The following is a 23,113-nucleotide window of genomic DNA, read 5'->3' on the forward strand; positions in this document are numbered from 1 at the left end:
CCTCCTCTTCCTATCTTCCATTCTCTCTTGAACACAGTCACATCAGCTTGCTGTCTCCCACTCCATCAAAACCCCGCTTGCCAGGTCACCCACATCTCTGCTGACACGCCCAGCACTGGTGTCCTGCCTTCCCGTTACATGGTCTCTCATGGCATTGGATGCTCCCGATCATTCCCCACCTCCTGAAACCCCTTCTCCCTGTGGCTTGCATCCACAGGCTCCTGGTTTTCTTCTCTACCACTTCCTGCTTTTTCAGCCTCCTGGAAACACCTCTCACCTTCCCTCTAACTGACTCTCAATGCAGAGGTGTGCCACAGCTTACTGAGCAGCCCTCTTTCCTGTCTACACCCAGTCCCTTGGTGACCTCGTGCATGGTTACAAATGTCTGCCAATGACTCCCAATTTCATGTCTCTAGCCTTCACCTTTCCGCAGAACTGCAGGCTTCCACAGCCAACAATAGCAGAAGCTATGTTTATAAGCACAGACTCGAAGCAGAATGCTTGGGGTTCAAACTCTGGCATGAACACTTTGCATAACCATGAATGAAGTTAACCTCCATGCCTCAGTTTCCCCACATGCCATGCTGGAATAATGACAGTTATTCCTTCACAGGGCTGCTGTAAGGCCTGAGTGAGCTAAGGTATGTGAAGCTTGGGGTACAGCTCCTGGCAGGTTGGCATCAGTGTTATTTATTGCTGTTGTTTATCATCATCACTTGCATACACAAAACCATCCGAAATTTCACGTATTTAAAATGAGCCTTTGATTTCTCCCCCAAAACCTACTGTTGCCCCCACTGTTGCTCATCTCAACAAATGGCACCATCATTCAACCAGCTGCCTGGCCAAAACCTTGAGGACCCCGTCCCACCACCAAGTTCTCTCACATCCAACCATCGGCAAGTCCTGCTAGTTGTCCCTTCAGATTAAATCCTGGATCCACTCCCTTATCACCTCCACCACTGCCACTCTGTCCAAGCCACTGCAATCTCTTGCCTGCAATAGTATCTCAACTGGCCCCCCAATTCCAGCTTCAATGCCCTACGACCTCAGCCCAAGTCTCCACAAGCACAGGATTAGCACTTCAGAATTAAATCAGGCCACACCCCTCCTGTTCAAAGCAGCTTCCCACTACACTGAGAAGGAGACTCAAACTCCCTCATGACACCGCCCTCACCTACCACTCTCCTCACTCCACACAGCCACACTCACCTCTTGATGCAACTCTGCCCTCCTGAAACTACAAGTCCTCTCTGCCTGAGATGTGCTTCCCCCAATACACACATGGCTCCTTCCCTCACTTCATTCACATCTCTGATGAAACACCACCCTTAGTGAGGCCTCTTCTGACACCTTTACCTAAAACAGCACTCTCCGCCTCTCTCTGTCTCCCACACTCAGCCTCACTTTTGTTCACAGCGCTGTGATGTATGATACTAGGTACTGTCATCTGTTGAGTTTTATCATTTTCCTCCCACTAGAATAGAGGCTCCTTGAGGTCAAGGGTTTGTCACTGCAGGCTAACAATGATGCCTCGAACATAGCGGGAGCTCAGTAAATATTTGTTCCATATTTGTTCCATAAACTGTGAAGATGAGTTCCTCCTCTGGGTATTTCAATCCATCCTTACTTGGTTCTAATTTATGACCAGTCTCTCATACCTACGAACTAATGGTCTTTTTATTTTAAAAAACATCAAGAAACCCCATTGTTAGAGTTGGCAAGACCCTGTGCTTTAAGAGGGTGCCTCTTTCTTTGTTTGTTTTATACAGACTCAGGAGGAACAAGTGCAGTTGTATTACATGGATAATGCACAGTGGTGAGGTCTGTGCTTTTAGTGTAACCAGCACTGGAATACTGTACATTGTACCCATTAGGGAATTTCTCATTTCTCATCCCTCACTGCCCTCCCACCCTCTCACCTTTCTGAAGCTCCAATATTTATTATTCCAGTCTCTGTGTCCATGTGTATGCATTATTTAGTTCCCACTTATAAGTGAGAATATGTGGTGTTTGACTAAGTTATTTCACTCAAGATAATGTCCTCCAGTTCCATCAATATTACTCCAAAACACAGGATTTCATTCTGTCTTATGGCTGAGTGGTATTCCATGATACACGTGTGTGTGTGTGTGTGTGTGTGTGTGTTCTTTACCTAGTCATCCGTTGGTGGACAGTTATGTTTATTCCATATCTTTGCTACTGTGAATAGTGCCACAATAAACAAGTAAGTGCAGTTATCTTTTTGATACAGAGATTTCTTTTACTTTGTGTAGACACCCAGTAGTGAGAATTGCTAGGTCAAATGGTAGTTCTACTTTTAGTTCTTTGATTAATTTCCATACTATTTTCCATAAAGGTCATTCTAATTTACATTCCCACCAACAGTGTATAAGTGTTCTCTTTTTGTCTGCAACTTTGCCAACATCTGTTGTTTTTTGACTTTTTAATAATTGCCATTTTTGACTGGTATAAGACGGTATCTCATTGTGGTTTTATAATGATTTGTATTTCTCTGATGATTAGTGATGTGTAGCATGTTTAGGAGATTCTTGGCCATTTGTGTCTTCTTTAGAGAAATGTTTGTTCATGTCCTTTGCTCACTTTTTAATGGGATTGTGGTTTTTCTTGTTGAGTTGTCTGCGTTCTTTGTAGATTCTGGATATCGATCCTTTGTTGGATGTATAGTTTAAAAACACTTGTGGCCATTTTGTATGTTGTCTGTTCACTTTGCTGACTATATATTTTGCTGTGCAGAAGTTTTTAAGTTTAGTAAAGTCCATTTGTCTATTTTTATTTTTGTTGCATTTGCTTTTGAAGTCTTAGTCATGAATTCTTTGCCTAGGCGAAGATCCGAGAGAGTTTTTCCTGGGTTTTCTTCTGGGAATTTTATAGTTTCAGGCGGCCTTACATTCAAGTCGTTAATCCAACCTGAGTTATTTTTAAAATGTGGTGAGAGACGGGTCCAGGTTCATTCTTCTGCACATGGCTGTCCAGTTTTCCCAGAACCATTTACTAAACAGACTGTCCTTTCCCCAGTGTATGTTTTTGTCAACTGTGTCAAAGATCAGTTGGTTTTAAGTATGTAGCTTTGACTCTGAGTTTTTTATTCTGTTCCATTGATCTGTGTGACTATTTTTATATCAGCACTAGCTGTTTTGATTACTATAGCCCTCCACTATAATCTGAAGTCAGGTAATGTGATGCCTCTAGCTTTGTTCATTTTCCTTAAGATTGGTTTGGCTATTAAGACTTTTTTGGGGGAACCACTTGAAGTTTAGGACTTTTTTCTAATTCTGTAAAAAATGATGTTGGCTTTTGATAGGAATTGCATTGAATCTGTGGATTGTTTTCGGCAACATAATCATTTTAATGACATTGATTTTTCCAATCCATGAGCATGAGATGTTTTCCCATTTGTTTGTGCCATCTACAATTTCTTTCTTCAGTGTTTTATAGTTTTCCTTATAGAGATTTTTCACCTCCTTAGTTAAATGTATTTCTAGTGGGGTTTTTTTTTAGCAATTATAAATGGGATTGAGTTCTTGATTTGATTCTCAGCTTGATCATTATTGATGTGTAGAAATGTTATTGATTCTTGTACAATGACTCTGTATCCTGAAACTACTGAATTCATGTATCATATCTAAGAGACTTTTGGAGGAATCTTCAGAGTTTTCTAAGTGTAAGATCATATCATCAGCACACACAGACACGTTGACTTTCTCTTTTCTGATCTGGATGCCTTTTCTTTCTCTTGCCTGACTGTTCTAGCTAGAACTTCCAGTACTATGTTGAATAGGAGAGATGAAAAAGTGGGCATCATTGTCTTGTTCCACTTCTTAGGGGAAATGCTTTCAACTTTTCCCTGTTAGGTATGATGCTGGCTGTGGTTGTGTCATATATGCCTTTTATTATTCTGGGGTATGTCACTTCTAATAATTTTTTGAGTGTTTTTTTCATTAAGGGATGTTGAATTTCATCAAATGCTTTTTCTGTATCTCCTGAGATGGTCATACATTTTTTGTTTTTAATTGTTTAAATGGTGAATCGCATTTATTGATTTGCATACACTGAACCATCCTTGCAACCCTGGAATAAAACCCACTTGATCGTGATGTATTATTTTTCTGAAGTGCTGTTATATTCAGTTTGCTAGTATTTTGTTGAGACTTTTGAATCTAGGTTTATCATAGATATTGGTCTATAGTTTTCTTTTTTCCTTGTGTGCTTGTTTGGCTTTGGTTTTCAGGATAATACTGGCTTCAAAGAATGAGTTAGGGAGGATTGTTGCCTCTGATTTTTGGGAACAGTTTCAGTAGGATTTGTACCAGTTCTCCCCTGTGCCTCTGGTAGAATTCAGCTGTCAATCTGTCTGGTACTGAGCTTTTTTTGTTGGGAGGATTTTTTTAAAAAAATTACTGATTCAGTTCCAATACTTATTATTGATCTTTTTGGAATTTCTATTTCTTCCTGGTTGAATCTCAAGAAGTTGAATGTTTCCAGGAATGTATACATTTCCTCTAAATTCTCGGTTGTGAGTACACAGATGCTCATAGTAGTCTCTGATGATTTTTTTGTGGTATCAGCTGTAACGTCTACTTTCTCATTTCTGATTGAATCCTCTCTCTTCTTGGTTAATCGGACCAGCATTCTATGAACATTATCTTTCCAAAGAACCAATTTCTCATTTTGTTGATCCTTCGTACTGCATGTTTTGTTCTCCATTTCATTTAGTTCTGCTTTGATATTTGTTACTTCTGTTCTGCTAGGTTTCAATTTGGTTTTTTCTTTTTTTTTTTCTAGTTCCTTGAAGTGTGGTATTAGGTTGTTAATTTGTGATCTATATTTTTTATGTAGGCATTTAACAACATAAATTTCCCACTTAGCCCTGCTTTTGCTATATCCCAGAAGTTTTATGTTACGTATCCATTTTCACTTGTTTCAATTTTAATTTCCATCTTAATTGCATTGTTGACGCAAAATTCATTCAGAAGCAGGCTATTTAATTTCCAATTATTTGCATAGTTATGAGAGTTCCTCTGGGAATTGATTTCTAGTTTTATTCCACTGTGGTCTGAGAAGATACTTGGTATCATTTTGGTTTTTTTTCAATTTATTGAGACTTGTTTTTTGGTATGACATATGGTCCATCTCGAAAAACAGTCCATGCATGGATGAGAATATATATGTTCTGCGGTTGTGAGTAGAATGTTCTATAAATGTCTGTTAGGTCTACGTGGTCCTGAACCAATTTAAGTCCAGTGTCTGTTGATTTTCTTTCTCAATGATTGAATTCTATTATGGTATTGCTGTTCATTTCTTTCCTTAAGTCTACTAGTAGTTGTTTTATGATTCTTGGTGCTCTAGAGTTAGGTGCATATATATTTAAGATTGTTACATCTTGTTGAATAATCTCTTTATCATATAATGACCATCTTTTTCTTTTTTTTTACTATTGTTGATTTAAAGTCAGTTTTATCTAAGTATAGGTCTCCCTGCTTGCTTTTGATTTCCATTTGCCTGGAATATCTTTTTCCATCCCTTTAGCTTCAGTCTATGTCTTACCAATTAGTTGGCTTTCTTGTAAGCAGCATATGGGTGGATTCCGTTTTTTGGTGTTTTTTTTTTTTTTTAATCCATTCTGCCAATCTGTATCATTTATGTGGAGCATTTAATCCATGTACATTCAAAGTTAATATTAATATGAGGTTTTATTCCTGTCATAATGCTGTTTCCTAGTTGTTTTGTGGTCTTGTTTGCATAATTGTTTTATAAGAGTGTTTATACTTTTGTGTGTTTTTATGATAACAAGTATCAAACTTTTGTTTCCCTGTATAGACCTCCTTTGGGCATTTCTTGTATGGCCCATCTAGTAATGACAAATTCCCTCAGCATTTGCATGTCTGGGAAAGACTTTATTTTTCCTTCATATGTGAAACTTATTCTGGCAGGATACAAAATTCAGGGTTGACAGGTTTTTTTTTTTCCTTAAGCACTTTGAAAACAAAAACCCAATCTCTCTGGCTTATAAGTTTCTCCTGAGAAGTCCCCTATTTAGTTTGATGGGGTTTCCTTTGTAGGTGATTAGATACTTTTCTTGTGGATAGGATTTTTTCCTTCACGTTGACCTCATACAGTCGATGGCTATATGTTGTGGTGAAGTCCTTCTTGCAACATATTTCCTTAGAATTTGTTGAGCTTCTTATATTTGGAGGTCTGGCTCTCCCGCTAGACTAAAAAAGTTTACATCAATTATTTCCTCAAATACGTTTTCCAGACTTTGTTATTCTCCCTTAGTAATATCTATGCTTCATAGGTTTGGATGTTTCATGTAGTCCCATACTTCTCAAACGCTTTGTTCACTTCCTCTGAATCTTTGTTTTTGTCTGATTGGATTAATTCAAAAGACCTGTCTTCAAGTTCTGAGATTCTTCCTTCTGCTTCGTCTAGTCTACAGTGGAAGCTTTCAACTGTATTTTATAATTCCCATAATACATTTTTCATTTCTAGAAATTCTATTTGATTTTTAAAAAATATCTCTTTGGTAAATTTCTCATTTATATCCTGGGTTGATATTCTGATTTCTTTGTATTGGTTTTCAACTTTCTCATGTATCTCATTAAGCTTCTTTAAAATTAGTATTTTGAATTCTTTATCTAGTATTTCAAGCATTTCACTTTGGTTAGGATCTGTTTCTGGAGGATTAATATGATCCTTCAGGGTGTTGCAACACCATGCTTTTCCATATTTCCAGAATTGTTACCCTGGTTCCTTCTCATCTAGAGAAACTGTCACTTTTTGGTTTGAATTTTCTTTTGCTTTGACTAGAGGGTTCCCCCCTGCCTTGAGAATGTGACTATAATGTATGCTGCATAGTTTTATTTGGCTTTGCTTCTGGACGCTTTCAGCGGCAAAGACTCTGGATGAATTCCTTGGTTATAGATAGGTTTTGTGTGGTGACTTTCTCATGTATCAGTTGTAGTAGTAATATACCAGGCCGGTGAGCAGGCTCAAGGCCTTCTGAGTAGCCAGGGTATGGTGAGGGATGATGGTAACTGAGGCCATGCAAAGCTTGTCTCCTGCCGTAGCACTGTGCAATTGTATACACAGCTGTGTCAGCAGATGGGCTATGCAAGTTCACCTCCTGGCCAGGAGTGGTACTTGCAGGAAAGAGGCAGTTGCAGTCGTGGCAACAGGATTTATGCTTGGCCTTTGTTAACGAGGAGACTACTCCCATGTCCCAGACAATGGGTGGGGCCATTGGACACCTAAGCGTCGTTGCTATCTTGTGTTCTGCCAGCAAGGCAGGTTGAGGAAGGAAAGCTGGGTGGAGCTGGGTCAGGCAAGCACATATTCAGGCTCTCCAACAGCCGAGACAAGCACTGGCCCCAGGGGTGATCACCAGGCCTCCAGGGCAACATTCTAGGGAGGGACAGAGGCACCTCTACTACATCAAAGAGCCCACATGGTACGAAGAGGTGCAGCCTGAGCTCCACAGCGTAACAGGCAATAGCAGGACCCACCAAGTTCTATTGCCCTTAACTCAGTGAGTCTCCCACCTGTGTCCCATCGCTGGCTGCAGGCCAAAAAAGCCAGCCCAGTCCCAAGCAGTCTGTATTAGGTTGTTTTTGCACTGCTATAAATGCCTGAGACTGGGTAATATATAAAGAAAAGAGGTTTAACTGGCTCACAGTTCTGCAGGTGGTACAGGAAGCAAAGCTCAGCTTCTGGAGAAGCCTCAAAAAGCTTTTACTCACGGCAGAAGGTGAAGTAGGAGCAAGCATATCACACGGCAAAAGCAGGAACAAGAGAGTGAGAGTGAAACAACCAGAAAGTTTCAAACCACCAGATCTCATGAGAATTCACTCACTATCATGAGGACAGCACCGAGCGGATGGTGCTAAACCATTTATGAGGGACCCCCATGATTTAATCACCTTCCACCAGGCCCCACCTCCAACACTAGGGATTAAAATTCAACGTGAGATTTGGGCAGGGACAAAATCCAAACTACATCAGGGTCTGTGCTCAGATAGTGAAACGGCCCCAGGCTGCAAGACTCCCTGCCCAGGACAGAAACCATGGCTCTGAGGCCACACCTCTGCGGTAGTTTCATGAAGTAGGGGCGCCCAACCTCCACATCACAGCAAGAACTCAAGCCAAAGACGAACCCCCACCCAGGGTAAAAAAGGCCCCGGTCACCAAGTGAACCACGACTATGTGAAACATTCCTGTAAGTTTTATTTCCAAAATAACACACTGGCATCATTTCAATTACCTCTTCCAAAGAATATTCTAAAAATTCGTGTTCTCTGCCATCATTTCAAAGTAGATAGTTTTATTATTTTCTGTGGATAAATTTCCCAAAATTTTATTTTTTTAGACTGAAGCTATTCACAGACGGGTCTATTTATTAAGTTAACTGCTTAATATTTAGCTTTCAAATTTCTCTTAGAAGTAGGCTATCAAATCTGCAGGAACGCTCTAACCCACTAACCTTTTTCCCCAGTCCTGCTGTCAGAGATTCATGGACAGCTAATAGAGTGAATCAAACGACCTACACCTACTCACAGCCTCAAAGGCACTCGAGCTCATTTCGACCATATCCTCAAAGCAAAATCGCCTGTCGCCTAAAATACTTCCCAGACACCTAAGTGTTTCTACTAATAATGGAGGACGTTAGAACCTCTAGAGCTCACAGGGTACCAGCACATGGAGCTTAAGCCTACCACCACATTCACGCAGAAAGGCAATGAAAATAAAAGAAAATTATTGCCACAGACTATAATTGGGTTACAGCAAAAAGCCACAAGTGCCTATTATCCTGCAAAATCTAAAGCTTGTCATCCCACAGCAAGATTATACGAAAACATTAACCCAAGAGGGGAGTGAGTCAGTGGACTGGGTAGGATTCAAGACAAGATGCAACTCTCTAACCAGCAAAATAAAAGCCTACGATAGAAAAGGGAGCAAGATGGCATATGGCACGACGGGAAAATGAAAGAACTCTTCGTTCTGAAAATAGCTCCATTTCATCAAGACACTTAGAGAATTCCAAGTCAGCAAGATCTGCAAGCACCCTCCACGGGGCAGGTAGCAACTTCTGGCTATCTCCCCACTCCGGGAGGGAAGAAAAGACATGCCTCACACAGCACTCCACAAAATTGGAATGTGCATCGGAAAAACAGTCAAGGCTACTGGGGAACGTCCTCCCACTTCCTGCTACAGCAAACACAGCAATGGAGACATTCATAAGACCATGAATTTAGCAGCCTGGGGAGCGAGGTTGCTTGCCAGCTGCAACACACCACACATTGAGTTAATGCTGTTTCGTATATAATAATTTTACTTTTATAACCCTGGTAAGACTGCTAGCAGGCCAGTTCTGAATTTTGCCTGTTCCCAAGGGCACTAAGGTGGGAGGTATATTTACACAATGCTTTAAAGAAATAATTATCTTAAAGCCCCTACCAGAATCCACTGAACAAACTATAACAGTAGTTTTAAAGGTGTTGTTTGGAACTACCAAGATTTTTGTCCATCGAAATCATTCTAAAAGTGACAGAGCAAAACGAATAAATAAATGAGATACTAGTAAGGTGTAGAAAGCAAGACTATACTGACGCTAAACCAAACTGAGGTTTTTTTTCTTTAGGGAATGATAAGTGTTTTATAAGTACATAAACCTTCAATATGTTTTAAAGTTATCATATCATAGCCTGTAAGGTGTAATCAAATCAAACTGAAAACAGAAAAAAGAGCATACGCTTTATTAAGATTTGCTAACAGTGACAGCACTACATTTTTAGCAATCATTATGCTTTTCAGTTCTTTCCATTTAATCTATCTTAAGACAAAAAAAACGAGTTAGTGAATATGAGTATGTCCTCCACATCATTAGTCTATAGGCTCCCTGAAAGCATTCCAAAATTTAACAAAATTCCTACTGCTTAGCTCACAATAGGCTCTCAATAAATGAAAACTCAATGAATAAAGCCCCAGATGCCAACTACATCTGAAGAGATAAGAAGTACAAATTACAAACGTTTCTCATGCATCTTCAATCTGCTTCTAAGAGAAATTACAAGTCATTGTTTTGAGAAAAACACAGACTATACCTCCCCACTCCCACCCCAAAAACTATTGAGAAGACAGATCAGCACACTTTCTTTTACAAAGGGCCACGTGCTATCTACATTTTGGGTTTTGTAGGCCACATAGGTCTCTGTGGCATATTCCTCTTTGTTTTGTAACAATCCTGTAAAAATGTGAAAACCATTCTTAGTCCTGGGCTTGTACAAAAAAAAAGAGCCAGGGCAGGCTTTGAACCATGGGCTGTTAGTTGGTGATTTCTGACCCATAGAAAACAAATTGCTATTCATTTTGGAAAGCAATTTTTTCCTAGGTGGTAGAAGACACAACTGCCAATTCAGCAACATGAGGTAAGAGGTACACTCACATAAAACAAAAAATAAAACAAAACAAAGGGTATCATGATCAGGTTGGAAAATCAGAGCCCAGGAGAGTATCTGTGGGACTGAGAAGTTGAGGTCTAGCAAGAGAGCAGAGGGCACTGCTGTTGCCGCAGCCTCCACCTCCCACAGGAAGCAACTCAGATCCGACCAACTGGACACTTGAGGATGACTGTGTGTGGGGCTGGGCGTGGTGGCTCACTCCTGTAATCTCAGCACTTTGGGAGGCTGAGGCAGGCAGATCACCTGAGGTTAGGAGTTCAAGACCAGCCTGACCAACAAGGAGAAACCCTGTATCTACTAAAAAAAAAAATACACACACACACACACACACATATAAATAAAATTAGCCAGGCATGGTGGTGTGGCGGCTCATGCCTGTAATCCCAGGATAACTGTGTGTCCCTGCCCAAATCTCGTGTCTAACTGTAATCCTCAACATTGGAGGTGGGGCCTGGTGAGGTAACTGGATCATAGGGGCAGATTCCATCTCCCCCTCCTTGCTGTTCTCATGATAGTGAGTGAGTTCTTGTGAGATCTGGTCATTTAAAAGTGGGTGGCACCTCCCGCTCCCACTCTCTTCCTCAGGCTCTGGCCATGTGAGGTGCTCGATACTCCTTTGCCTTCTGCCGTGACGCCTCTCCAGAAGCAGATGCTGCCATTGTGCTTCCTGTACAGCCCGCAGAACTGTGAGCCAATTATACCTCTTTTCTTTATAAATTACCCAGTCTCAGGTGTTTCCTTATAGCACTGCGAGAATGAACACACTGCTCCCATCCTCGCCCCCAACCCCCAAGCAGATGTCTGTTTTCAGATGCTTTTCCTACCACTAACAGTATGTCATCTAACAGCTGCACCTGAGTTTTTAAATGAAGTTTACCTTTGACACTACCTCCTAAATATCAGCCTTAATTCTTTCCACTTTAAACTTTTGGTTTTTTTCATTGAATGCTTTATGGTTTTTCTGGGAGGCAGTATTTTACCACTTCCACTTCCATATGAAACTATCTTTCCCTTCATAGATGACCGTATCTGAAAAAATCAGTGATTTATTATTCATAATTTAATCTGAATTAATGCTTTTAAATAAACATTTCTTTTTGCCTTATTAAACTGCATGGTATTAGGCCACCAGTAAAAATTATTATGACCATTCATTAGTTCCTGAATCCTTACAACCTTTGAAAATTCTTAAAAACAGAAAGTAATAGAGAAAAGTGAGATAATTAATTAAGATTGTGATCCAGGTGAGAAAAGAAAACTCCCTTTAGGATCTCGGGTGGTGGGCATGGAGAAGCAGCAGAAGGAACACGGTCTGCTCTTCCCCAGGACCAGGGAGGATCCAGTAGCAGTGCAACATCAGGGAGTCCAGGCTGGGGAAGAGGACATTTCATTAGTCAACAAGAGTGGCCTGCCCGAGAGATCCATTACACACCACCACAACCACAGTTAATAACAACGTAATTTATTCTTGCATATCACTAAGAAAGTAGATTTTAAGTGTCCTCACAACAAAAAAAGGAGGTATGTGAGGTAATGCATATGTAATTAGCTCAATGTAGCCATTTCTCAATTTCAAAACATCATGTTGCACATAATAAATACATATAGGTCGGTGTGTACATATACAGATATATATACATACACCCACCCAAGAAGAATGTCTTGACCAAGGAATGCTGTGTTCAAATAACAAAGAGTGGACGTAACAATAACAGTAACCTAGAGACCTAGTCTCTGAGGTCAGCTGGAAAAGAATTTAAGGGGCACGTGGCCTGGACTCACATTGCAGCCAGAAGTCATCCCAAGGCTGAGGAGAGGGACAGACAGATTTAACAATGCAAACAGGTAAAGGAGACTTATCAGAGCGGGGTGCAACACAGGTGGAACACCAGGTGCAAAGGAAGATGAAGCAGTCAGCGTCAGAAACAGATGGCCCCTGCAGGGAGAGTGAATACTCTAAGCCCAAGCCCAACCACGCCACTTGGTTTACTGAGTTGCACAGCACCAGAAACCAAGAACTAACTTGCCCTATATGGATGAGCCATTCTATTTCCAATCTGGACCAAAAATCACATCCTGTGATATTTTAAATGCCCTGTCCTAAAAATAAGAATCACTCAGACAAGTTTTAAAAAATTAAATCACATGGTATCTCTGCTCAAATGCAATTTCGAAGCTAAAAAAGATTTTCACCCCGAAAGGTTAGAATGAGTATTTGAAAGGTAAAGCTCCCCGGAGTATACTTCATAAGCATGTAAGTTTGAAGTTCCCGTGTTACCTCCTTTTTTGCTTTAAATATGTCTTTCTTGCAGGCTGCAGTGGTCCTCCACTCAAAGTAGTGCACACATTCTGTTGCGGTTACAAATTCAGGAGTTCCCTATTAAAAAATAATAACAATTATAATAAGTTACCATGCCACACATTGTAAAGATTCTTCTTTAAAATTAGAATGCAGTAAAGGCTACTAAAATAAAGAAAGCAGCAGCAAGAAGGGCAGGGGATGCAGCCGCTTTAGTTAAACAGGGTCATCAAGACGTTCCCAAATCTGAAAATGCTGAGACCAAAGCTTCATAAAATCATGTTGGGATTTTGTGTAACTAATCCAAAAGCATTCTACCGCCCCAGCTATGCAAGTACAGTGAGGGAGTTCATGGGAAGAAATCCTCGGTCACTCTCCTCTCAAACTCCAAATGTTCTCTTAAGCAAATGCCAGCAAACCAAAGCCAGGAAACATGACCTCATGCTTCCCGTGAAAAGGCTCCCATGAGAAGCCCATCTGCATCTGATCAAGTTAGTACATCCACCAGACGCCCACCCATCAAGGCAGCCCCTCCTGTTAACCTCGACCAGAGTGTACTACAAACAGGCCGATCACAGCATAGCAGGGTGACACAGGCACAGCAGGAACTGCCTCTACGCTCCCACGGGCAAGTCTAGGGAGTTATCCTTCACAGTTCTACTTCTGGTATGGTGAACACAGAATTCATAAAGGAAATTAGTTAAAGTTAAAACAGCAGCTATATATTTTATTCTGTAATATAAATCTTCTCATTTAATGCCGCTGCACACAGATTCTTTTATTTTTTAAGGTCTCAATATGCACAACGATGCACTTCATACGCGGATCCAAAATTAACAATGTTAGTTTTATTTGCAAAGTTCTTCAGATGAGACACTGTGGACCTGAAGATGCAACAGTCACAGTCCCAAACTCTAAAATGATATTTTAAAGCAATTTAGTAGCCACAGAGTTTCACTCGACCTGACTTTCCTAAGGATTGGGTTCTTACTCTGATTCAAGAACATTCATAGAATTTGTATAACAATTCCTTCTCCCAAGAGCTAAAACAATTATTTACTGCAAGTTCCTTTCCAAAAACTAAAGATTAAAAATAACAAATTACATACAATATGCCCATAAGAACAATCATAATAATTTACACAATGATGTCCTCTTTAAACACCAAGTAATATCCAAAAAACTTGAGAACCCCATACCCACGGGCCAAGGCTTCTCCTAAACAGATGTGGCTATCTCTAATTTAATATAAATGAGGAAAGAAAAGTATTTTCAAAAAAACTAAATACGCTGCTCTAAAACCCATCAAAATGAAATGCTAGGAGAAGAGGTTTTAGAAAAAAAAAATTATGCCTATAACATAAACATTAAATAGTGCACTGATTTTTACCACACTAATCACACTTAATTGTAGTTTTACAAAAGACGTGGTCCATGTTTTACTTAAAAGTTGTAACAAGTTTAGAATTTGTTTACTTATTGGTTCTTGATGGTGATGGTGATTTGGTAGGGTTTTTCTTATTTATGTTTCTAAGTTTGCTTACTGATTCTTCCTGGAATACCTCTACAGCCAGAATACCAAGGGGCAGACATTTTTTTTTTTTTTTAAAGAAATACATCAAGTGTCTGTGTGGACTCACCAGGGTTTTCCCACACAGGAAGGCAATGCTGCTCTGGACTCTGTGATTTGTGCCTGGCCGGTCACAGCTCACTGTTGTGTTGAATTCCAGGAGAGATCTGGTTGCACTTCTCAAAACAGAGTCACCTATTTGGAGAGAAAAGAGAGTGAACAAGCTATAAAATATACATAACCAAACAGCTATTTCCAAGAAAAAGCAAATTAAAAGTAGCATTATAATTTATCTGACAGCTTATAAATTTATAAAACTTTCCTTTCCCAGAATTTTCCATCTCAGGAGTGGCATCCCCATTACATTATCTTTACCTTGTCTGCTGCTTTCCATACATCAGAAAGGTCCACAGCTATATGCCCATCTCAAATCTGTCCACATTTCTCCACCTCTACTCCCGCTAAAACCACTACCTGCGCTCCAGCACTGGCCACCTAACTGCTCCCCATGCCTCCAGACTAGTCTCATCCCTCACCAGCCTCACTTCCTCATCCATCTTGCACCAGTGTGATCTTCAAAAATATAAATCAGAATATATAACTCGGCCACTGAAATTTTTCAATACCTCCCATCACATATGCTAAAAAATCAACATTCTCTAGAAAGGCCTACAAGTACAGTGACCACATCTCTGTTTGTCTGGGACATAACTATAACAGTCCAGAATAAAAAGTCTATGTAAAAATCAACATGATGGGGGTTGGCATAGGAATAAACTGATCAGAAGACTAGAATAGAGAGCAATTGACTAGAAGAGAGAGCACAGAGACACAAATGTGAATTAAACTTTGATTATGACAGAAGTAATAGATCAGGGAAAAGAGGAGGCTGTTCAATAAGCAGAACTGGAAATAAAAACAGAACTGGAAACAAAATGGTTATCCATATGGAAAAAGACAAAATTGGATCTCTGTCCAGTACTGGGTACAAAAACCAACTCTAAACACAAGCTTGTACAACCCGTGGCCCATGGGCCACATACAGCCCAGAAGGGCTTTGAATGCAGCCCAACACAAACTTGTAAACTTTCTTAAAACATTATGATATTTTTTGTGATTTTTTTTTTTAGATCATTAAGTATTATGAGTATTAGTGTATTTTAGGTGTGGCCAAAGATAATTATTCTTCCAATGTGGCCTAGGGAAGCCAAAATATTGGACACCCCTGTCTAAATGGATTAAAGATGTAAACATCAAAATACAAACTTCAAAACTTGGCAGAAATCTTAAGATAGAGAAAGATTTCTTATGACTCAAAATGATTAATAAGGTTGACCTATTCAATTTAAGAGTTTATACTCATCAAAAAATAGTTTAAAGAAAACAGAAGTTATAAACTGGGAAAAACACAGAACTGGCAAAGAACCAGCATCAAGAATTTCTACATACATTCACATGCAAACAAATAAGAAAAAGAATTTTTTATGTATAATTCCAGGAAATAAAGGACGATGAATTACCTCTGACTGAGAAAGCACACACCACGCCAGAAAGGAGAGAGAAGGAAAAATCCACACCTAGCCACACAGTGGTGGATTTTAATATCCAATGAAAAGAAAAAATTCTAATCTAGGTCACACGCAATAGAAACCCAATGTAAAATAAACAAGACATGATCAAGCAAACCGAAGAAAAACGTACATCAATAAGTATGTTAAGAGATGTTCAATGTTACTGGTGATCAAGGAATTTCAAATCAAGACCAAAATGGTATACCGTTTACAGCCATCCCTCTGGCAAAAATTAAATACCAAGTGTCAGACGTGAGATGGCTCAGAGCTCTCCAGTATTGCTAGTGAAATGTTAACTGGTTCAACAACTATGTAAGTCAGCAGGACATTATGTCCTAAAATTGAACATTTGTGTGCCCTATGGCCTAGTTTTTCCACTCAGTTATTCCACTCTTCTGAAGAGCAAAAACCTGGAAATAACCAAAGGCCCATCAACAGAAGAGTGGATAAATTAACTTTGGCAGATCCACGCAATAAAATATTACAGCATCCGGAAGGAATAAAACACAGTGAAAAACAACAATATGGTTGATTTGTAGTAATATTACTGTTATCATTTAAGTCCCAAAGAGTTACACATAGGAAGATACACACTTTAATAAAGTTAGTTGCATACACACACAGATTTTTTTTTGGAAATTAGATACAGTAAAAAAAAAATTAATACAAGATGGGAGCTAACGATTACTTCTAGTGGAAAGTCAAAGAGGGAAAAGCAAAACAGACAGTGGTTACTGCCAAGATCCTAGATTTTTGCTGGTAACAGGGCTCACTACGTTACACAAAACAACTAATTTTTTAAAAGGAAAAAGGTTAGTCCACGGATTACCACATGGATCACTGTATGTGTCATGAGCTCGGGATGACAGCTGATCCAATCCCATATACACCTGAAGTCTTGGGGCAGGGGCGAACCAAAAGTCAGCGCTGCCCCACAGCACCAGACTGATGGCCCGGTGGTTCTTCTGCCTGCGTGCAAAAGTCGGCCAGGATCATCCTTCCCCATCTGCAACACCCAGGGTCTTTTCTAAAACCTTTGCCTGGTCGGCTCAGCCAAAAGGACACAGAAGTCCTGCAGGGGCTCTGAAACCAAGGACAGTGCCCCGTGGACAGCTCCCTCGCCTGGACAGCTCCCCGCGCCTGAACAGCTTCCGCGCCTGGACAGCTTCCGCGCCTGGACAGCTCCTGCGCCTGGACAGCTCCCCGCGCCTGAACAGCTCCCCGCGCCTGGACAGCTCCCGCGCCTGGACAGCTCCCCGCGCCTGGACCGCTCCCCGCGCCTGAACAGCTCCCCGCGACTGGACCGCTCCCCGCGACTGGACAACTTCCGCGCCTGGACAGCTCCCCGCGCCTGGACAGCTCCCCGCGACTGGACAGTTCCCCGCGCCTGGACAACTTCCGCGACTGGACAGCTCCCCGCGCCTGAACAGCTTCCGCGCCTGGACAGCTCCCGCGCCTGGACAGCTCCCCGCGACTGGACCACTCCCCGCGCCTGAACAGCTTCCGCGCCTGGACAGCTCCCCGCGCCTGGACAGCTCCCCGCGCCTGAACAGCTTCCGCGACTGGACAGCTCCCCGCGCCTGAACAGCTTCCGCGCCTGGACAGCTCCTGCGCCTGGACAGCTTCCGCGCCTGGACAGCTCCCCGCGACTGGACAGCTCCCCGCGCCCGAACAGCTTCTGCGACTGGACAGCTCCCCGCGCCTGAACAGCTTCCGCGCCTGGACAGCTCCTGCGCCTGGACAGCTTCCGCGCCTGGACAGCTCCCGCGCCTGGACAGCTCCCCGCGCCTGGACAGCTCCTGCGCATGGACAGCTCCTGCGCCTGGACAGCTCCCCGAGTCCCGCCTGCAGTGGGCGTGTCTGGGAGGCACTCAGCAGGGGCCGGGGCGGGCTCAGCGGTGTCGAAGTACCCGCCTAGGGAGACGCGCAGCTGGAAGTGCGTGAGGGCTGGAGACGCGGAAGGCGCGTGGGGTGCAGCAGACACACGGGGCATGAAGAGTACAGGGAGGCGCGAAAGGGGGAGGCGCGAAGGGGGAGGCGCGAAGGGGGAGGCGCGAAGGGGGAGGCGCGAAGGGGGAGGCGCGAAGGGGGAGGCGCGAAGGGGGAGGCGCATGGGGCGTGGAGGGCGCCGGGTGGTACAGGGGATAGGCAGAGAGGCACAAGGGTGGGGAGGTGTGGGGGCCGGAGGAGCATGAGGAGGCGAGGGGTGTGGCGAGGCGCGGGGCGGAAGGCAAGGAAGCCTCCGGAGGCACGGAACCCCAGGAGGCGCAAAGGGCGGGGATGCACGGGGGCCGAGGAGGCGCGGAGGACCGGGGAGGCGCAAGAGGCCCAGGAGGCAAGGGGTCCTGGAGAAGCGCGAGAGCCAGGAGTCTTGGGGGACATCAGGAGGTGCAAGGGACCCAGGGAGGCTCGAGGAGCCCAGGAGGCGCGAAAGACTGCAGTTGGGGGAGGAGAGGAATGGGGTGGGTGGAGGATGGGGGCCGACCGCTACAGGCAAAGGAATGCAGCGTCTCCTGGCAGCTTCAGAAGGCAAGCCCCCAACCTCGTGTCCTGTTCGCACACAGGGTGACCCCTCTGTGCCAAGAGCCCCTGAGAGTCCCTAATAATGTGCGGGTCACGTCCTGAAAAGGAGGCAGAAAAAAAAGCCCTGGAAGCGGGAAGGGAGTGACTCAGCCGCACGGCCACGCTGGCGGCCACTGCATCCCTCGGCGGTAGACCCGGGCGGGGCGCACACCCACCCCTCACCGGCTTCCTCGCAGCCCAGTGGCCAAGGGCAGACACCGGCGAGAGCCGCGGAGAACCGCGGCCTCCCAGAGAAGCGCCAGGCAAGGACTGCGGGCTGCCGCCACCACGCCAGGCCCCCAGCCTGTCCCCAACATGCCAGGCCTCGGCCTCCCAGACTGCGGACCCTAAGCTCCAGGTTCGCAGGGCTGAGCGGCGGAACCCCTAGGACTCGCTGGCAGAGCCTCTTTAGAACCACATTAGACCAAGCTGTATCTTTTATGTACAGAGTTGTTCGTTGTTTTTCAGCCGCCAGGGCTCCCAGTTTGAGATCACGTCACCGGAGCCTGCCCAGATGAACCAAGCTTGCAACACGGGGGGAATCTAAGCGCTAGGACTGAGGAGCGGGACTGAAGAAGCGCACACCGCAAGGCAAGATCCAGGATCCAATCAGATAGAGCCCTGGTGTCATCTAATTGCAAGATCCAATCAGATCACACCTTATTACCATAAGCTTATAAAACCCCACCCAGCCCCCAGCTTGGGGCTACAGGTTTGAGCTTTCTTCCTGTCTCGTCGCAGTGCAGTCCACACTCTCCAGCAAAAACCCTGCACTTCGGTGTTTGGCTTTCCCTGGTGCACTGGCAGACGGGTTCGGTTTGGTCTGGTGACACTCTAGGCCATGCTTACACACTCACCAGGCCTACCAGGACACATTCACCAGGCCCTCCAAACCATGCTTACAGTAACCACCAGGCTGCACACACAGGCCCTCCACACCACACACCACACCACACTTGGCCGCACCCCCGGAGCCGCACCTTCAGGTTCTCCAGAATCCGCAGGGACCTCAGTGCCAGCCAGGCCACACAACCCAGCACTCCAAGCCACGCTCACTAGACCCACCCGGACCACCAGGCCACACCTCCGAGTGCTCCAGATAGCGCTTGCCAGGCCCTTCCAGACCACACTGGCCAGGCTGCACCTCGGAGCCCTCCAGGCCATGCTCTCAAGGGTACCACCATGCCAGGCTGCACCGGGCCCTCACGTGCAGCTCAGTCAGACCACCAAGTCGCACTCTGCGGGCCCACGAGGCCGCACTTCCAAGCCCAAGCAAGCCCGCAGTGCTTAGGCCTCCTTGAAGCCACAAAGCCTGGTGATCCTGACTTCACAAGCAGCCCCCTGCCTGCCGCAGGGCTACGGCAAAATTATATTATTGCCATGGCAATTAGAACCTACAAGGCGGAGAACCCTTCCTGTCCTACTTCCTGATTTGCTCAAGCAAGTCTTTCCTCTCTCCCCTGCACACCCACTTAGCGTTTCCTTCAACGTACACTATTCATGCTATTTTGCCAAATTAAAAAAAAAAATAAAAACTCATCCAGTGTTTTTTTACCTCCAGCTTCTCTATTTATATGGATACTCTTTTAAAAAGATATTTTTCTTGCTATCACCAACACACTCCTCGGCTACCCCTCTTGTCCCCTGAACTGGCTGTTCCCCCAGAGAGACACACAGCTCACTCCCTCAACTTGAGGTCTTTACTTACATGTCACATTCTCAGTGACACTTACCCTATTTAATATCCTTGCACACACACCCCTGAGCCCTCAGTACTCCTGATTACCCTTCCTTTCTTTTTTTATAGCAGTCATCATAGTTTAACATACTACTTAGCCATTGCTTTTTTCATCTGTCTCCCACCCTATTAAAATGTAAGCTCCATGAAAAAAAGAGATTCTTGTCTTTTGTAGTGACCGATTCAATTCCAGTACCTAAACCAGGGCCTACATGTCACTGACAGTCAAATATTTATTATAAATAAACATTAACTGTTGGCTGTTTTAATATAATGCATACATACAATTTTAGATGATTTAACCAAGTAAATAAGAAGAAAATACACTATAAATTACTGAGCCATACCCATACAGATTGTTCCAGCATATGTGCCACAATAAACAATGCTACCAAAAACCTTTTGTAGAAATACCTACATATAGTACTACTACTTCTATCCGTTTGAGTCACAAAAGATTATGTGAATATACGTTTTAAAACGTAACAGGTATTGCCAGACTATCAGGAGAGACCATAAATCAGATAAAAACATGAGTTGTATCCAAAACTCAACCAGGTAGCATCTTAAATATCCAACAGAATTCTAGGTTTTAAGAAAATAAAAGACTTAAGAGGAAAAGGCATTTTCACATCTTATAAGACAAAGAGATGAAAGATACAATCCAATGATCAATCCAAATGCCTGCTCTAGATTTCTGTGAATGCATACAAGAATTAGACACTACCAAATCACTGGAAGTTAGGGGCCAGGCTCTTTAGAGTAAATGAATCACCTGGGACGGCGACTACAGTAGGACTCACTGTGTCCTACCAGGTCACCAGCAAGAAGCCAAACAGAATTCCAGGCTCTAGTGGTAACCTCAATTAACACTGTTCCCTAGTGAGTACATTACCTTAAGTTAAATGGGCTGGTAACAGGCTTCCTGAAATGGATATAGAGCTTTAATCCTCAGAAGGTTAATTAAAATCACAATATTAATATTTGATGTGATAGAAAAAATGTGAACGTACTTGGTATTTTTACTGCGATATTTAATATAACTCCAATCCAAAGTTTATAACTCAGCAGTTAATTCAGACTTATGCCACAGTATTAGAATACTTAAGAGAATTTTAGGTTTATCATAACTAGTAAATATACAAGAATTATTAAATATGTAATACTCATAAATTTATAATTATTGTTACACTGAATTTTTAACTGTTAAGTCAGACATCTGAGGTACTTAAAAAGGAAATCAAATACAGTTGACCCTTGAACTGCGCAGGTCTGAACTTCCCAGGTCCACTTATACACTGATTTTCTTTCCCCTCTGGAACCCCAGAACAGCAAGACCAGTCCCTTCTCTTCCTCCTCCTACTCAGCCTACATGAAGACAATGAGGATGAAGATCTTTATATGATGATCTACTTCCACTTACTGAATAATAAACATATTTTCTCTTCCTTATGATTTGTTTTTTTCCTGAGACACAGTCTCTCTCTTACCTAGTCCTGGGCTCAAGCAATCCTCCTGCCTCAGCCTCCCAAGTAGCTGGGACTACAGGCATGCACCACCATGCCTGGCTAATTCTTTTACTTTTTGCAGAGATGGGGTTCCACTATGTTGTCCAAGCTGGTCTCAAACTTCTGGGCTCCACTGATCCTCCCACCTCAGCCTCCCGAAGTGCTGTGATTAGAGGTGTGAGCCACCACACCCGGCCTGATTTTCTTAATAGTTTCTTTCCTTTACCTTACTTTATTGTAGGAATACAGTATTTAATACATATAACATGCAAAATATGTGTTAATCGACTTTATGTTACTGGTAAAGCTTCCCATCAACAGCAGGCTATTAGCAGCTCTGGTTAGAGGGAGTGAGGTTAAACGTGGATTTTCAACTGTGCAGGGGGTTGGTGCCCCTAAATCTAGTGCTGTTCAAGGGTCAAATGTATATAAAACGTATAAACCACTTTAAAATGTGAAGATAATTAGGTTGCAAATGGGACCAAATATTGTTCACAGGCCCTATAAAAATGATGGCTAACATTTGCTAAGATTCACATATGTAATATCATTTGCCTAAGGAAACACTAATGTAGGATTTTTTAAATTTCTTCTGAGCTCCTTGGATGTGTGGATAATGTATGATTCCTCAATTTAAAATAATGTAATATTGTTTAAACCAGCAGTTAGGTCTTTGTTTCTCACTATAAAAAATTTTAGGGCAGCAGTCCCTAACCTTTTTGGCACCAGTGACTGGTTTCATGAAAGACAATTTTTCCACGGACTTGGGTTGGGGGAGGGATGGTTTCAGGATGATTCAAGCATATTACATTTATTGTACCCTTTATTTCTATTATTATTACATTGCAATACATAATGAAATAATTATACAATACACCATAGTGTAGAATCAATATCAGCCTGAGCAACTAGATGGTCCCAGGTGGGGGTGATGGGAGACAGTGACAGATCATCGGGCATTAGATTCTCATAAGAGGCCACAACCTAGGTCCCTTGCATGCGCAGTTCACAATAGGGTTCGCGCTCCTATGAGCATCTAATGCTGCCACTTATCTAATAGAATGCAGAGCGCAGGCAGTAGTGCAAGCAGTGGGGAGCGGCTGTACGTACAGATGAAGCTTCACTCTCTGACCCGCCACTCACCTCCTGCTGTGCAGCCCAGCTCCTAACAGGCTACAAACCGGTATCAGTCTGTGGCCCGGGGGTTGAGGACCCCCACCTTAGAGCACTTTAAAACTCACACCAGGCCAGGCGAGGTGGCTCACGCCTGTAATCCCAGCACTTTGGGGCACCAAGGCGGGTGGATCACTTGAGGTCAGGAATTCAAGACCAGCCTGGTCAAATGGTGAAACCCCATCTCTACTAAAAATACAAAAAAAAAAAAGAT

The 23,113-nt window shown here is 43.1% G+C and overlaps 1 protein-coding gene across 1 annotated transcript in view; it reads right to left on the reverse strand.

Moving 5' to 3' along the window:
- Positions 1–23,113, reverse strand: part of IGF2R (insulin like growth factor 2 receptor) — a 133,347-nt gene that overhangs the window by 79,116 nt on the left and 31,118 nt on the right. Inside the window, exons 3-4 of the mRNA XM_015137631.3 lie at positions 14,418–14,542; positions 12,757–12,855 (exon numbers count right to left, since the gene is read on the reverse strand). Coding sequence (XP_014993117.3) covers positions 12,757–12,855; positions 14,418–14,542 — 224 coding nt within the window. The remainder of the gene's footprint in view (positions 1–12,756; positions 12,856–14,417; positions 14,543–23,113) is intronic.

This window comes from Macaca mulatta, chromosome 4 (genome assembly GCF_049350105.2).
Source record: "Macaca mulatta isolate MMU2019108-1 chromosome 4, T2T-MMU8v2.0, whole genome shotgun sequence".
Lineage (NCBI taxonomy): Eukaryota > Metazoa > Chordata > Mammalia > Primates > Cercopithecidae > Macaca > Macaca mulatta.